The sequence below is a fragment of the Antechinus flavipes genome, chromosome 1 (genome assembly GCF_016432865.1).
Source record: "Antechinus flavipes isolate AdamAnt ecotype Samford, QLD, Australia chromosome 1, AdamAnt_v2, whole genome shotgun sequence".
NCBI classification, from domain to species: Eukaryota; Metazoa; Chordata; class Mammalia; order Dasyuromorphia; family Dasyuridae; genus Antechinus; species Antechinus flavipes.
In genome coordinates, this window is record NC_067398.1 from 430,222,023 (window position 1) to 430,238,944 (window position 16,922).

The window sequence follows — 16,922 nt, forward strand, 5'->3', positions numbered from 1 at the left end:
TGAAATATTTACATATTTCATTAGTACTTTTATTTCTGTGTAGAAAAACCCAGACTTGTATAAAGGATCATTTTTCGTCTTCTTTCTTCTTGATCTTATCGTCCTCATCTTTTTTCCTTCCTATTTCACTTCTTTTTTTCCTCTTCTTCCAGTTATTTCTTTTTGCCTTCTTTTTTCTTCTCTTCCTTTCTTTTTTTCTCTGTCTTTTCCTCTTCCTCATTTTCCTTTCTTCTCCTCATTCTCTTTATCATCTTCCCCTTCTCCTCTTCCATTTTTTTTCCTCCCTGTTCTCTCTTTCCTGGTTTTCTTCTTCTTTTTTCTTTCTTTTTCTCTGCCATCTTTCCCTCTTCTTTTTATCAAATTTCTTATCTTCCTTCCCTTCTACTTTCTTCCTCTCATTCTCTATCTACTCCTTTTCCATTCCTTTTCCTCCTCTTCTTTCTTCTTCTTCAAGACATACAGTGTTAAAGCATTTGAAAAAATAGTTGTGATTATTCCTTGATACTTCAAAAGATTTATGTTTTCATGGGTGAAGGTGGTCTCTCCACAAATGTAGATCACAAGCTCTTCACTCTTTAGTAAGCACTTCAATAAGTTGCTGTAATAGGCTAATAGTACACTATTTCAGAGTCTGATTCTTTTTGTACAGCAAATAACTGTTTGGACATATATACTTATATTGTATTTAATTTATACTTTAATATATTTAACATGTATTGGTCAACCTGCCATCTCGGGGAGGGGATGGGGGAAAGGAGGGGAAAAATTGGAACAAAAGGTTTGGCAATTGTTAATGCTGTAAAATTACCCATGCATATAACTTGTAAATAAAAAGCTATAATTAAAAAAAAGACTCCCCCCCCAAAAAAAAATAAGTTGCTGTAATTAAACAGTACCTAGTGCCCAATCTCATAGCATTGAGCTTCTCCAAACACTGTTTAGGCTGGTTATCAGAAAACAGATGCATTGTTCATTGCTGAGTTGGTATTTAAGATCTTAGTTTGATAGGACCTGTTATGACAGAAGTTCTGTTATCATATTTTTCAGGAACTGAGAGCTATCTCTTTGCCACAATGAGGTATTAGACAAAGAAAGTTTTTCAGAGTTGTCCATTGTGTAGTAGAATGATTACAGTTATGTGTGGTATGTTGACTTTATTTTTTTAAAGTAATTTATGATGAATTTACATTGTAAAATGTGTGTTTTTCAGGAATTTGTCAGTGCCACCAAAAGGCCCTATGCAAATGAAATGGAAACTGTTGACTTTAAGGATAAACTGGAAGAAACTAAAGGCCAGATCAACAAATCTATTAAGGACCTTACAGATGGCAAGTACCTTTTAACCTAATGCTGTACCAGTGACCATATTCTGCTTTTTCTTCTGTCATCGCAGATCAATTATAATTAAATATCTGGAAGAAAGTTTGAGTAGTCACTTTGTTTTAGCCTCTTTTTTCAGGTAAAACCAAATGAGTTTTATATAACAATTTCCTCAGTATGAAGGTATTTTTCTTTTTATTTTCATAATATAGTATTTCTATTTCTATTTTTCCCCTTTGGGTCAACTCTCATGGTTTAAGCCTACAAGTATGTAAGTCTGTGTAAGATATTAGGCTTTAGATCTGGAAAAGAACTTGGAGATCATCTAGTTCAACTATCTCCTTTTGGCACTCAGTTGTTTCTGCTGTGTCTGATTCTTTGAGTCAGTTTTCCATTTCCTTTTCCAGCTCATTTTACAGAAAAGGAAACTAAGGCAAATAGGATTCAGTGACTTGCACAGAATCGCACAGCTTGTAAATGTCTGAGGCTGAATTTGGACTCAGATTCTCTTGACTCCAGGTCTGGTACTCTAATCATTGTACCACCTAGCCTCATTTTATAGATGGTCAAATTGAGACCTGAGGAACCTAAGTCATTTGTCCAAGGTTACATAGCAAATTTAAGAGGCATAATTAGAACTCAGATTCTCTGGGTGAGTGTTCCTTACCTTCACATGTATTTAAGATAATTAAATAATATACCCTATGCCAATTCCTTTACTTCTGCCCCAAAAATTCACTGAAAAGAAGGGGAAAAAAAGTTTCTTTAAGACCAGAACTAGACAGAATTATGAAGTGAGAGCAATGTGCTTTTAATCTTCAAATCTCTTCTCATATCAGCTTTATTTGTGCCTCTTTTCCTGTATTGTTACTGATGCATTTATAATCTATTGCTACATCATTATAACTTAATGAAAGCTCCTTAGAAGCCTACTTAGCTATCCTATCTCTGACAGTGCTTCATAATACTATGTGCTTTTCCCATCTTTCTTCCTGTTTCTTTAATTGAACACATCCTTTTCTTGTCCCCTTTAAATGCTTATGAATCTTGTATTCAGCAGAGTCTCAGTTTTCTGTTTCCCCCTAGCAAATCTTTAAATAATTATAAAATGGTATGATTATGGGCTTCTCTTCCCAGGCAGCATATCTGTATCTTAATGAAAGCCTTTTGGAGACATATCTTTAACCTGGAGAAATAATTCTAATGATGGACATTTCAAGGATTATAGAATTTGAAGTAATGAGAGATTCTTTTAAACCAGGGAAGAGCTCTCAAATCAAATCTCATAGACTGAGGCCTATTCTGCCTTTGTAAGAAACTAACACTCTTCTTCATAAGGGTGATTTTGTCATTTGCCAATCTGTTACACAGTATTTTTTCCTTGTGTTTTTCCACCTCTCTACCGTGCTTTTTCTTCATTTCTTTTTAAGCAGGAATTCTTAACCTGAGATCCATGGACTCCAATGGGTCCATAGATTTTAGGAGAAATAAAAAGGCAAACACTTATACACTTATTATTTTTACTAATTTCTTATTGAAATTTTGTATTTCTTTAAATTATTAATTAAAAAACCCATTTATTGTGAAAGGGGTAGGATGCTATACCAGATTATAAAATGGGACCATGGCACAAAAAAAAGTTTAAAACCCCACTTTAAATAAAAATTTGGTATAAAATTTCATAGGTTTATATAGATTCAATCATTTGTCATAGGGCAAATAAATGATTCTTCCTGTATTAGGCATAGTTACTTAAACAGTTTGATCCTTAGGACAGTTTATACAGGTATGTTCTTCAAAGAGTTTAAGTAATTTAAAATTCAGATAGACTAGGGATGATTTCTGAAGGCATACCTGTTATCTTTCACTTTCAGTGGACAGGGAACACTTTTGGAATAGATATAGCTTACATTTATTCAAAAACAACCACCACAAAAGTAGCTCCTTAAGACATACTGAAAGGTCAAAGGTAACATTTTTTTCTTGAAAATTCTTAAACGGAATTCTGTACTTAGAACATTCCTCTCACTCTCTTTTCAGTCAGTGGGTAATTTGTCATGAAATGGGGAAATGGGAATCCCATTGGAACTCTCAAGGTTTGCATCATATAGTCATGCAAGGCCAGAATAGGAAGGGTTTTTAGAGACTGCCTAATGCAATAATCCCCTCTAGACCATAACTTGACAAGCACTCATATTGACTTTGCTTCATGACCTCTGAGCGCCTATTCCACTTTTGGATAGCTGGAACTACTAAGAGGCTTTCTTTTATTGTTATTCAGTCAATTCAGTTGTATCCAACTCTTTGCGATCCTATTTGGGGTTTTGTTGGCAAACATACTGATTTGGCATTTTTTTCCTCCAGCTCATGTTATAGATGAGGAAAGTAAGGCAAAAGGTCATACAGTCCTATTCCCCACTTCTAGGATCTTCTCCTTGAGAGACATCCCATTTTCTCAATGTCCTTATATGGTTGCCCTCTTCTGGATATGTACTGAAGCTTAATCTGAAATTTGATGTGAAGAATGGAACACAATATAATATGTGTAGTCTGACCAGGACAGATTGCAGACGGACTATCACCATTCCTCTCTTAATGTAACCTAAAACTACATTAACTTCTTGGATGCTGTAAAGCACTGCTGGTTCACAATGAACTTGCAGTCCTTTAGGACTTAGGAAAATAATAAGTGTATAATTGTTTACCTTTTTATTTCTCCTAAAATCTATTTTTAAAAAACCTAAATTGTCAAAACTAGAAATGAGGCTAGTCTGGATGGAACCATGTTGGCTCCTTGTCATTAAGACTTTTTTCCTGGGTGTTTACTAATCATTCTTTCTTATGATACATTCTAGAAATTTGCTAGGTCAATCTCATTAGCTTATGTTTGTAAACTCTCTTCCCCTTTCCATTTTTATTTTGAAGAAAAAAATTGGCACAATTTTTCCTATTAGTTATGTGACACCTTTTCCTTCCTTCAAGATCTTTTGAAGATCATTTTCTCAGCAATAACAAAAAATGATTTTTTTTTTGTATATTGGGATTTAGTTTGTCTGGAACTGGTAACTTGAATTTATTATTCATCTATATCTTAACACAAAATGACAAATCATGGAATCATAGAATTTGAGAGTTGGAAGAGATTACAGTGACCATTTAATCCAAATCATATGTGAAAGGTATCTCCAGTATAATTCACCTAAGTGATTGTCCCTATTAACCACAGTTGTTCTGTCTATATGAGTCTAATGATCATTCACTTTGACAAAGAGAAGCAAAGTAATATTTGTGTGGTTTTGCCTTCTTCATGTCATTTACTCTATCTACTCTATAATCTTTCACTTTAACTCAAAAAGCAATCTCTCCCTTCCCCTCACAATAAATTTTAATTGTTTTGGCTTTCTTTGATAGCCTCAGTTCACTCTGAGCTTTAGCATCACATGTGATTTGTGATTTCAAAGCTTGAAGTAACCTTAAACATTATCTAGTCCAACTCTTTCATTTGAAATATGAAAAAAGAGACTGATAAGAAAGTGATTTGCTAATCCAAGTCAGAATCCAAGTCAGAAGTATGACTTAAATTCTCATTTTCTGGCTCCCAGCTCAAGTTCTTCCCATGTACAATTCTTTTATGCATGGCATTGTTTATGTCCTTTGGCTCCTGCTTCCCTGAATATCCCTGATTAGTAGAGATGCCTGCTGCCTCTGTGCTAATGTGTGAGCAAGAAAGTCTTGCTATATTGCTTGCCTTTCCTCAAAGAGATTTTCTCAGCCAGTTAAGTGGAAATTTTGAGCATATTGTATACTTCCTCTCCCATTCCCACCCCCCAAAATCATGGACATCCTACTCAAGATTGTCTGAGGAAGAAGATAGAAGTATTGAATGACTTCACCTCCCCTTTCATAAACCTATAGGTAAATAATGTCAAATTTGGAAAATTCATTTTGTGAAATTTGGGTTTAAAAAATATCTTTTCAGGCCATTTTGAGAATTTGTTGACTGAGGACAATGTAAATGATCAAACCAAGATCCTTGTGGTGAATGCAGCCTATTTCATAGGAAAATGGATGAAGAAGTTTCCTGAATCTGAAACAAAAGAATGTCCATTTAGAATCAACAAGGTATGTGCTCCATTATTATGTGTTAATTATCAAAAGCTGAACTGGGAGAGATTTTTATAGGATTTATATTTCAGTGGGGGTTATATATATAACTATATATAAGTATATAGTTATAGCCTTTTAGAAAAGAATCCAAATTAGTTAGAACTTTAAAAAAAATAATAATTCTTCAGATTATAATGAACTACTGGTACATCTTGCCTTTGGATATTGCCACCATCAGTCACTGACATTTTTAGTGCCTTTGAAATGGGAGTAGTCTTATTTTGATTATAAAATAACTGAACCATTTGATAAATATAAGATGTAGGTGTCATATGTGGCTGGAATAGTTATATATCTAGCACATATCCTCCCCTGGCTTTATCCAAAGGAAATTTTAATTCCTGTTAGAAAGGAAAGCAGGAGGTTGAATCTGGAGATTGGTCATTACTCTGATATCCTTAGAGAGAACGAATACTGGACTTGAATTATTTCTTTCTTTTCCCCTAAATATTATTAGTCTAAGGGATGTAATTTTTAGGTTCAATCTAAATTAACTGATTGCTATATCTAAAAGGATAAAGGATTACTCCAAACTTTATAGCCAAGGCTTGACTCCCTTCTCATCAAATTCTATATCCTAAATCTACAATGAATACACATAGTAAATAGCAAATAAATCTATTTATACAAGTCAGTAGCAAAACAGAAATCAGAGAGGATACATAGGAAAATATGTATATGTATATATGTATATGTGTGTATATCTAGATATGTGTAAGGGAAAAGGGAACACACACACACACACACACACACACACTTACTGGACAATACACACAGTAAATGAGTTTTCCCATTGGGAATAGGGTAACTCAGCTCAATTAAGAGAGAGAGAATCCCTGATTTTACCTAAAGGGAAATTTCCTAAAGTCTCCAGAGCAGCAAACTATGGGTTTGATGGAGGCTGTCAGTTCTTATGTCAGCTTCTTCCTGAAGTTCTCTCTTCATGGTCTTGAAGAGAGATTGGAATCTTGTACAATTTTTATATCCATCCTGGAAGCTGGAAGAACCCAAGAGAAAGAAGAGAGCTGAATTTATCCTCTATCTTGCTCTTGTCAAATCCATGCTGCCCTTTTACACAGGTCTGGGGCATGAATCTCCACAAATGAGGAAAGAGTCTCATATCAGTGGGCTCTGGGGTTTGGGTGACATTAAAAAAAAGACATTAAAAGGCATATTAACATTTCTATTTTCATGAAAGGTAAGTATGTGTCTGAAGCTAAAGAGTAGATTTGAAATCAAGGCCAAAATGCAAGGAACATCTGAGAGGTAACCTTAAGAACATAATTTACTTCTTTTTCCTTATTTGGGAAATCAGTACAGTGATACCTGATAGCTACTAGAAAACAAGGCTACTAGCTAATAGCAAATAATGAGAATAGGACTCAGTTACATTTGTAAAATAATTAATCAAGAAAATAAATGTAGTTATTTCTCACAAAAAAGGTCGGGGACCCTGGCTTACACAATATCAGTGGTACAGACTATAGGGAAGAATCTCTGCTTACTCTTTCACCAAAGATGGGGTGCCTGATGTGCCAGAGGGGGAAAAACCCAACTTTTTTCTAAGTCTTTATAAACAAATCCCCCAGTTTTCAAAATGTTTAGTGAATTATGTTTTTATTATTTCCTTTCATTCTGAGATGTGAGGGTACTGAACTTTATACAAATCTTGTTGTGAGTTAGGGAGGTCGTGTAGTGACTCAAAAGTTAGCAGAATATAGGGAGAGAGAGAGCATTGGAGTAGAAGTCATGAGACTTGGATTTGAAAGGAAGTAAGGAAAAAAAGCAGTTATTAAGCACCTTCTATACATCAGAACCTATGCTATCTCATTTGATTCTTACCATTTTACTACAGTTGTAGAAACTGGCAGACAGGTGTGATTTAGTTAAATCATTTGGTTTCTCTGGACTTCAGTATTCTCTTCTGAAAATAAAAGCATTGAACTGTGTGATCTTTAAGAATCCTCTGAAGATCTATCAGATTCTATGTGTAGAACACCTTAGTGGTAGTCAGATTCCTAATGAAGCAAGTTCTTACAGCATGCAGCCACTCCCATCTTGTGTGGGATTATCATTGAGCTGCTTATTGGTCCTCTCATCTAAGGAGGTTACTAGAAACATTTTTGCAAAAAAAAAAATCCTGTATGTCTTTTTTTTTTTCCCATTTAAATTCAAACCTGCCATTAAATGGCACCCCTTAGCAGTAATGTCAGTCATAAGCTTAAAGAAACAAATTATAATTAGACTATAATGGAGGGAGAGGTAGAAGAGGGAGAGGTCAGAACATCCTTGGCTTTTTTTTTTTCTCAAATCTCCATGGGCTTTCCAGTTTTGAATTGTCAAAAATATGAACGAATACTCTGAGATGAGGAAAAACCTTAGCACTCCAGCTTTCTCATTTATTAAATTTTAAAACTTCAAGCTGGATCCAGGCCTGATATCCTGTCTCTGTGAACAGAATTAATAAGGAATTAGAATGTCAGCAATCGTTCTCTGTTTCCCCTAATAGGGCAATCAAATGTCACTAGAAGACTCTAGTGATGCTTTCTTCCTGAGGACAGCAGAAGCTATTACTTTCCTGTGATTGCTTGGATTTCTGTCAGTCCTTGCACTTCTGAGTCACATTATTAAAGCTTTTCTCACATCTTATGCCATCTCCTTCAAGGCTTGCCCTAAATTTTTGAAGCTATTTATGAGTAGTTTAGTACATCTGGCTATTCCTACATAGGTGACCCAAATTCAGTTCTGGAATATGAAATAAATGAAGCTTTTGGGAAACCATAACTTCATCTAAATTTAGGGTTTGTCAATTATTTAACTGGATAGAGATTTTAAAATTGAAGTTTAATCCCTAACCCATTTTAAGTATAATAAGTCCAGGGAAAGAACTTGGTCATCTACTTTACCCATACTGATTGTAGAGTTTTCTGGTCATATGAAGAAAGGGAAGGAAGTGACTGCCTTCCAGTGATTTGGAAGTGGCCCGTGAATATCTTTCTTGATGACATAACTTGGACACTGAATTATTTTATCAGTAAAATTCCAAACCTTTCAAAAGGCAATGCCTTAGTGGGAAGGCTGAATCACTGAGCTATCAATTCCTTATTCCATAGTTTGAATTAAATGATCACAGATTAACTAGAAAAGGACTCTAAGGATTGATAATTTTTGATGATGAGTGTGTGTGTGTGTGTGTGTGTGTGTGTAGGAGAATGGCGCAAGGAAAAAGATATATGGAAATGATGTATTTTTCATAAATCAAAGGATATTAGAGATGGAAGGTATCTTAGAGAACTTTTAATTCATATTTTGCAGAAGAAGAAAAATGAATCCCTTAGAAGTTGAAGTGATTCACTCAAGTTATTCATTTAGTTTATGAGTTAATGGTTGTGCTGAGACTAGAATCTCGGTTTTGGTTCCTAATCTAATATTTTTTTCTACTACACTACATGTGACAAGGGAATAGTAGGAAGGAATACTTTTTAAAAGAAGGAAACAGATGAGCAAACAAACTAGCTATTGTTGGCCAGAGCCAACCACATTCAGTGGTTTCCAGAAGGAATGAAATCAGAAGGTTTAGCATCAATCTACTCTAGTTTACAAGGAAATTCTTTTGCAAAATATTTATATAAAAAACATGAAATTTTGCATTATTATTGGCATTCAAGTTAGTTCTATCAGGAATAATGGAAGAAAAAGCAGCATAGCATTAATAGAGAGAAAAAAGTAGAAAATGACCTAGGAATAAAGAACCTGGGGTTTTATTCTTAGCACAGAAAGCCTTAAACTATATGATCTTGAATAAGAAATGTAATCTCCATGAACTTCAGTTTCTGGGTATGTAAAAATGAAATTTGGACTAAACAAGGTGTTATTAAACTGTGATCTTCAAAGCATTTATATCTTTTTTTAAAATTTTATTTTATTTTATAATAACTTTTTATTGACAGAAAAGCATTTATATCTTAACAAATAAAATAAGTCCTAGTTTGCCTTCCTAAGTGAGGTTTAAATGTTCTATGGAGTTTTAGGGCAGCAGTATTTGGAAGTAGGTAGAGAGACTTGATATTGTTTTTAAGCCTCTGATAAAGGCAAATTAATTTGTGTACATATGCTGTTTTTCCTGATTGTGGCAAAAATCTACATATTTCCTATGTTTTATAGACAGACACCAAACCAGTACAAATGATGAATATAGAAGCTACGTTTTGTATGGGCAACATCAAAGACATGAACTGCAAAATCATAGAACTTCCCTTTCAAAACAAGCACCTAAGTATGCTCATTTTACTACCAAAAGATATAGAGGATGATTCAACTGGATTGGAAAAGGTATGGAATATAGATGATGATTTTATACATATATATATAATAACTATATTGTAATGGGAAAAATAGTGAACTAAACCATTTGGGGATTTGATGAAACCTAAGTTGTCTTGATGGGGAGCAACTTAATAGCCCAGTGGATAGAGTCCCAGAATGGGAGTCAGGGAGACTTATCTTTCTGAGTTCAGATATGGCCTCAAATGCAACCATGGGCAAGTCACCTAAGACTATTTGCTTTGTTTTCTCATCTGTATAATGAGCTAGAGAAGGAAATGGCAAGACACTCCATTATCTTTGCTAAGAAAACTCCATCACCTCAATTAATTTTTTTATATCTACTTAGATGTGCATATATTATTTTTATTAGTTGACTGTAAATTCCATGAGGGCAGGGACAGTGTTGTGGTTTTTTGTTTGTTTGTATCTCCAGTTCCTTTCCCAGTTCCTGGCATATAATAGGTACTTAATAAGTATTTATTAATTGATAGGCCTTTTCATGTTTGAGATTGAGGTAAAGAAGGATTTTTTTCCCTTTTATACCCCTTGCTAATAAAATACTTTGCTTTTTTTTTTTTTTTCTCTTCTTTTAGGTTGAGAAAGAGCTCAGCCCAGAGACTCTGCAGGAGTGGACCAATCCCAGTACAATGGCTAGCACCAAAGTGAAACTTTCAATGCCCAAATTTAAGGTGGAAAAAATTATTGACCCTAAAAAAGATCTGGAGAGCCTTGGAATGAAAAATGTCTTTGATGAAAGTACAAGTGATTTCTCAGGGCTGTCAGAGACTAAGGGAGTGGCTTTGTCTAATGTCATCCACAAAGCCTGTTTAGAAATAACAGAAGATGGTGGTGATTCTATAGAAGTACCAGGATCTCGAATCCTGCAACATAAAGATGAATTTAATGCTGACCACCCATTTATTTATGTCATCAGGCACAACAAAACACGCAATATCATTTTCTTTGGAAAATTCTGTTCTCCTTAATCAACCCTGTCTGTCTTTTACATAGGTACAGGTTTCTATAAACTTTGCACCCAGAGAATTACTTTCTAACTTTGGCATATTATTAATATTTTTGGAGCAGGGAGCAATAAATGCTTTTCATATGCAGTCATCACATAGAATACCCCCTTTTTTTAAAGCTATTTTTTATTTCACTCCTTTCTCAATAAAAAGAGAACAGGGTGAATTTTTTAGCAAAAAATATAAATATACATATTTATTTGATAATTATTTTTTTAGGGACTACTCTCAAACATGTCAGAGAAGTCACCTACAGGGGATGAGCTTCTACCATTGGTCTTTCAGATGCAGCAAAGACTAGTTCTAGGGGCAGATTTGGGTGGAGTGAAAGATTTCATGTATTGTGATTCACTAATGTTAGTATAGAGGGCTGGGAATACAGGGATCTGTGGCAAACTGTAGAAACCATACAAAATTGAAACGACCAAATTTTATCATTAGGTTCAGTTCTGCTTATTGACTCTAACTAGAACATAAAGCAGTCTGTTTTTGTAGCAGGAATTACACTATAAGCTCTGATGAGAAGATCAGACCTACTCAGAAAGTGAACTCTTTATTAGAGTGTTATCTGGTTAGTGCTGTGCACACCAAAAAATAGCTGTGGATTCCAGCTAACAAACAAAATAGTTTTGGACTCCTGATGTCAGGTTCCTCCAATGCTTGTAATCACTTGTAATTTGAAATAAAAAGACTTTCTGAGATTGAGAAGAAAAAGGGCTTGAAATTGGTCTCTTGTCTGTCATGATGTTGGGAAAACAAGGGGAACTTGGTAGATTTTTGCAGAATAAAACAAATAATTAAAGGGCTCGTGACTCTACCATTTTATAATTTTTCTAACTCAAGGGTCTGATTTAATGAAGGTTTAGTAGGGATTTAGAATCAATGGGGTATTTGTAAAGCAAATCTGTTAAGTTACTAGAACAACATACATCCATCTGTTAATTCTGGACAAAATATGATTCCTTGACTAATGGGTTACTTTGTGAGTGGGATCCTCTGTTGAGTGTCCTATAAATAGGTTTAATTTTCATCTCCATTTTCTTGTTGCATTTGTTTGGTATTGAGTTCACCTTATCCTATTCAGAATAAAAATGTTATTAAATTAAATGTCTATTTTTTTTCTTGCCTGCCATTTATTCTGTGACTTTACATAATATTCTCTTTTTAAATATCACAATCAAGCTTTAATGTAGGGGAAAAATAAATAGGAATATCAATGATGAAGAGAGGTCCAACTCTCTAAATTTTCAGATATGAAACTTTGAGGCTCAAATGAGCATTTGAGACTTGGAAGGAACTATGATGACCATGCAGTCCAATCTGTATATGAAAAGAATTCCTACCTGACAGGTAGTTCAACCTCTGCTTGAAGTCCTCCAAGGAAGTTCAGAGGATCCATTGCTGCTCTAGGCAGCTCTAATGGCTAGAAGTTGTTCCTGTTGTGAAGTCAAAAGAGTCCCTTTGTATTTTCTGTGAACTTTCTCTAACTTATGCCCTCTGGGGCCAAATAGAACAAATCTAATCCTTTTTCTACTTGACAGTCCTTCAGATATTTAATATACTCAGAACATACTGATATGTTCTTTGAGCCTTTCCCTCTCCCCTCCCCCCAAGGCCAAAGTAACACATTTTCTTCATCATTCTCTAATGATATGGACTTAAGACCTTGACCTATCCTGGATGTTTAGGGTCTCATAGCTTCCATATACCAGATCCTTCTTCTTTTCCTTCACCCCACCATATACTCCCTGCATGCCCCAAACCCTCTTCAAGTTCCACTTTCTTATCCCCAATCAATCTTAGAGTTTTAAATATAGAGGAAAGAGAAGAAAACAAAATAGGATATTCTATGATATTTTCATCCACTGAGATGGGATAAAATAAGAAAGCCTGCTAAGTAGCCCTGGAATCCCTTTCTATCTCAAGCTCTGGAAAAAAAAAAATTAAATAACAAATTATATTTCACTTTTCAAGAAGATTACTTTTTTTTCTTACTATGAATTAGTTTCTGCACCATCTTATATTTTAATTATGATGCCCTTAGAAACAATTATTGTCTTGTGTTATAAAAAGAAAGAGAACTGATTCTGGAATTAGAGGCTCTGGGTCCAAATCCCATTTCTGGCACTTGTGCAATCTAGGGTTAAAAGACATTTCATCTTATTAGGCTTGTTTCCTCATCAGTAAATGAGAGGCCTATATTACGTAACTTTTGTTGAAGTTTACTGGGAGAAAAATTGTTCTCAGATCAGCCCGTTGGGGCATGAAAATTAAGGTTGACAATTTCACACTGTATTGATTCCTATCAAAGGTAATTATAGCTCACCACAAGTAGTCATGTCCATTTGGAAGAAGTTCCTCCTCCCTGATCCCATACCTAGTTTTAAGATGACTGGCCTTTCTGATACCCATTCCTTTTAATCAAAATTCTCTGTACAGGTGGAGGCAGGTTTTAGCTTGGGGAACTTTGTGAAAAACTATAAATTCTCTGGAATAGCTGGATATCTATGTTGCCTAAGTTAAAGGCAGGTCATACCCCATTTCCACATTTATTCATAGAAAAAATTAATGAGGAAACCAATAGACCTTTTTTCTCTGCTTGGTAATAAACAAATATAAGAACAGCAGGGAAAATGAATATCTGAATAAAACAATGTGACTGCTTACTGATAGCAGTGGATCTGGGGAGTATTGCTATTGTTATGACTCTTGATCTTTTTTTCAATCTGCATGCATTTATTAAGGGCTTACTTTTTTTTTTTTCAGTCAGTGGGTTAGATTCTGGAAATACAAAATCAAAAATAAAAATCTTTTCCCTGAAGGAGTTTATATTCCATCATCAAAAAATTAATGATAATCTTCTATATTTGAGGTCTTGAGATAAAATTATGTAGAATTTACAAAGAGGTATGTGACAAGGCTCCTGTCTTCAAGAGTTGATAATTTAAATTTGATAATTTTAAAAAACAATGTTAAAAATCAATACAATCTACGATAATAAAACACTGAATTGCAGAATCTTAAAAATTAGGAGCTTAGAGGTGATTTAGTTTAACTCATGGATGATCAAGAATCTCTCTATAACATATCCAATAAGTAATAAAGAAGCTTTTAGTTGAAGATTGTTAATGAGGGGTCATCTATTTGCATAACTCTAGTTGTTATAGTTTTTCTTGATAGTAAAGCTTAATTTATTTCTTTGTAATTTCCAATTAGTGCTCCTCATTCTATCTTCTGGAACAAATTTAATTCTTCATATGACATTATCTGTCACGTCCTCCTTCCTTCCCCTGGGCCATTCTTTTCTTTTGTCAGAGTAAATACCCATCTTCTAGAAATTCCTACAACTGAGCCTTGTAAGCATAATTTTGAGGCCCTTCACTAACCCTTTTCTCCATCCTCTCCTATTCCAAAATGTAATATATGGAAATGAACACAATACTTCAGACATAGCTAAAGCATTTGGACATTGTCTCTCAATCCATCCCACAGTTACATTAAGTTGTTACACTCTAAAATCACCAGATCTTTGTCTTATAAGATTTGATTCTGAAATCCATCAATACCTTTTTGAATTCTGATGCAATATGTTTGCTATTCCTCTCAGATTTGTATTAACACTAAATAAGATAAATGTGTCATCTATGACTTTGTCACTACTCTAATGACCAAGATCATGGGAGATAACCCAAAGTAAGAAACCATCTCTACTCAACTCCCATACCACAAGGCCAACTCTGCCTAAAAAGAAATGTTTACAAAAGTCAGAATACTATAATATACATGCCATGTGCACTAAACAATTTGTAGTATTACTTTTTGTAATCAAAAAACTGGAAAGAAGGTAGATTCCTGTCAAATGGGAAAATTTCTACACAAATTGTGGTTTATGGAAATAATGCAATATCACTGTGACATAATAATAAAGAAGAAATAGTAGAGAACTAGTAAACATGGGAGACTGAGAGAAATGAGATGACATACAAATGATTACAAAGCAGAAAATAAAACTAGAAAAAACAAAATACACGACTTTAATAATGAAAATGAAGTTGAAACTAAAATTCAGCTGAATATAAAATTCAGATGAAATGCAGTAATGACCATGGAGAACATATAATTAGACACAGTTCTCTCAAACAAGACACTGGGGACTATAAGAACAAAATCTTGCATATTCTTGGAGCCATGGTTGTTATGTTAGACAATTTTGTTTAATTGCTTTTCTTTGTTATAAGAGTTTTATGTTGGGGGTGAGGTGGGGGTAGGGTATGTTGAGGAAAAGATTGAATTTTTCTTTTTTTAAGGCATTAAGAAAATTAAAAAAAAAAATGATAGCTGTGGTCAGAAAAGGCTTGGAATTGGTAAACCAATGTAGCTAGAGTGCCATCTAGTGAGATCAGCTATATTTCACCTGATAATCGTTTGTATTCAATTCAATGAACTTTATTCTCCAGATGACAGGAGGATGGCATTTGAGGCATGTATTTGAAATGGCAATTGAGAGTTGTATTTGAATTCCCCAAAGTTTTGAACTACATATTCAGAAATGGCTTAACATTTATCAGCCTTTTATAGATTAATAAATTAGATCAAAATCCTCTGAATCTGAAGAAAATTAAATTCAGAATGAGACTTCAGGCAAGTCATTTCATTGGGTCCTCAATTTCTTCATTTTTAAAATGAGAAGTTTGAATTATATTAACTCCCAAGTTTTCTTCTAGTTCCCAATCTGATCCTATGTATAAGGCAGAACACCTACCGTTAGTTGAATGATAATATATAATGTAAAAGCCCCAAATAGGAACATAGATTTAGACTTGGAAGATGAAAACTATTTAATTTAACCCCTTTATCTTATAGAAGAAGAAATCGATCTCTTGGGGAGATTAAAATGGGAGATCTGGATCTACATCTTAGCTATTATTACTTACAAAACATTTAATCTCTGTAGGCTTATTTCCACAGTGGTAAAATGAGAGAGCTCTTATCTATGATCCTATAATACAGAAAATTCATTGTTTATAAGTGCAATTGTAAGAAGCAGATTTTAGAATCCAGGTGTCTGGGTTTTACAGCATAAAATGAGAACTAAATGTATTCTGTCTGGATTCAGTCTTTCAACTGAAGGGCACAGGCCAGTTAGGTCCTTAAAGAACAGGACTTCTCTTCCTGAAGTTCTATGGTAACCCTGAGTGAACAGAGTTTCTGGTCCTATCATTCATGAGTTCCCATATTATATGCTTTCGAAATGCAATCAACACACTAACTTCAATTTTTTTCAAAAGAAATACTGAGAAAGATAGAAGCTACAAAATATTTTTCCAAATCACAGGTATACTCTCCTGCTTTTATATGCAGTCCCTTTGAAAAGTGAATTCAAATTTAAAGCACAAGGTAGTGAGACACACATATAGGGAACATGTGAGGCCAAGTAGACCCTGCTACTTATGTTTGTTTTTTTTCCAAGGTCTTAATCACTACATGGAAACTGCTCTCTCCAAAATAATATTCCCAGTGTTTAGCATAATACTTGTTGCATTCAAAGCATTAAGTGATATTCATTCATACAATTAATCTTTTAAATTAATTGTATCTCCACCATTTATCAATGGATCTAGCTCAAAGTAATTGCTTGATAAATATTTTTATTTTTTTCATTCCTTCATTAAAAAAAGAAATAAATGTGTATATATAGGGAATTCAATGATCAATTTAGATTTAAAAATTAAAGAAGATGGAATCAAGTCCAGATAACAGAATAAATATAAAAACGTAGTATAATCCTATAGAAAGAGTATCAGGAATGCTAAAGTAATGAGTTGAAGCTGGGAAAAAAAGCTTAGAATAACAAAAAAGACTGATTTTTTTTAAAGAAAAAATATCAAAGAAGGGTACAACATTTTGGTGGAGTAGTTGGGGGGGGGAGATAATGATAATTAATGTAACCTTTTTATCCTTCCTTTAAGCCTCCTATATCTTCTCTTCCTCCAGCTCTCTCAGCTAAGATCCTTTCATATTTTACAGAAAAAAAATTGGGGCAACCCACCATTAACTTTTTCTTCATTCTTTCTCATTTATCAC

At 34.1% G+C, this 16,922-nt stretch overlaps 1 protein-coding gene across 1 annotated transcript in view; it reads left to right on the forward strand.

Moving 5' to 3' along the window:
* Window positions 1-11,945, forward strand: part of SERPINB5 (serpin family B member 5) — a 33,875-nt gene extending 21,930 nt beyond the window's left edge. The window contains exons 4-7 of the mRNA XM_051969915.1: window positions 1,211-1,328; window positions 5,300-5,442; window positions 9,652-9,819; window positions 10,407-11,945. Coding sequence (XP_051825875.1) covers window positions 1,211-1,328; window positions 5,300-5,442; window positions 9,652-9,819; window positions 10,407-10,799 — 822 coding nt within the window. The 3' untranslated portion in view covers window positions 10,800-11,945. The remainder of the gene's footprint in view (window positions 1-1,210; window positions 1,329-5,299; window positions 5,443-9,651; window positions 9,820-10,406) is intronic.
* Window positions 11,946-16,922: the final 4,977 nt, after the last annotated feature.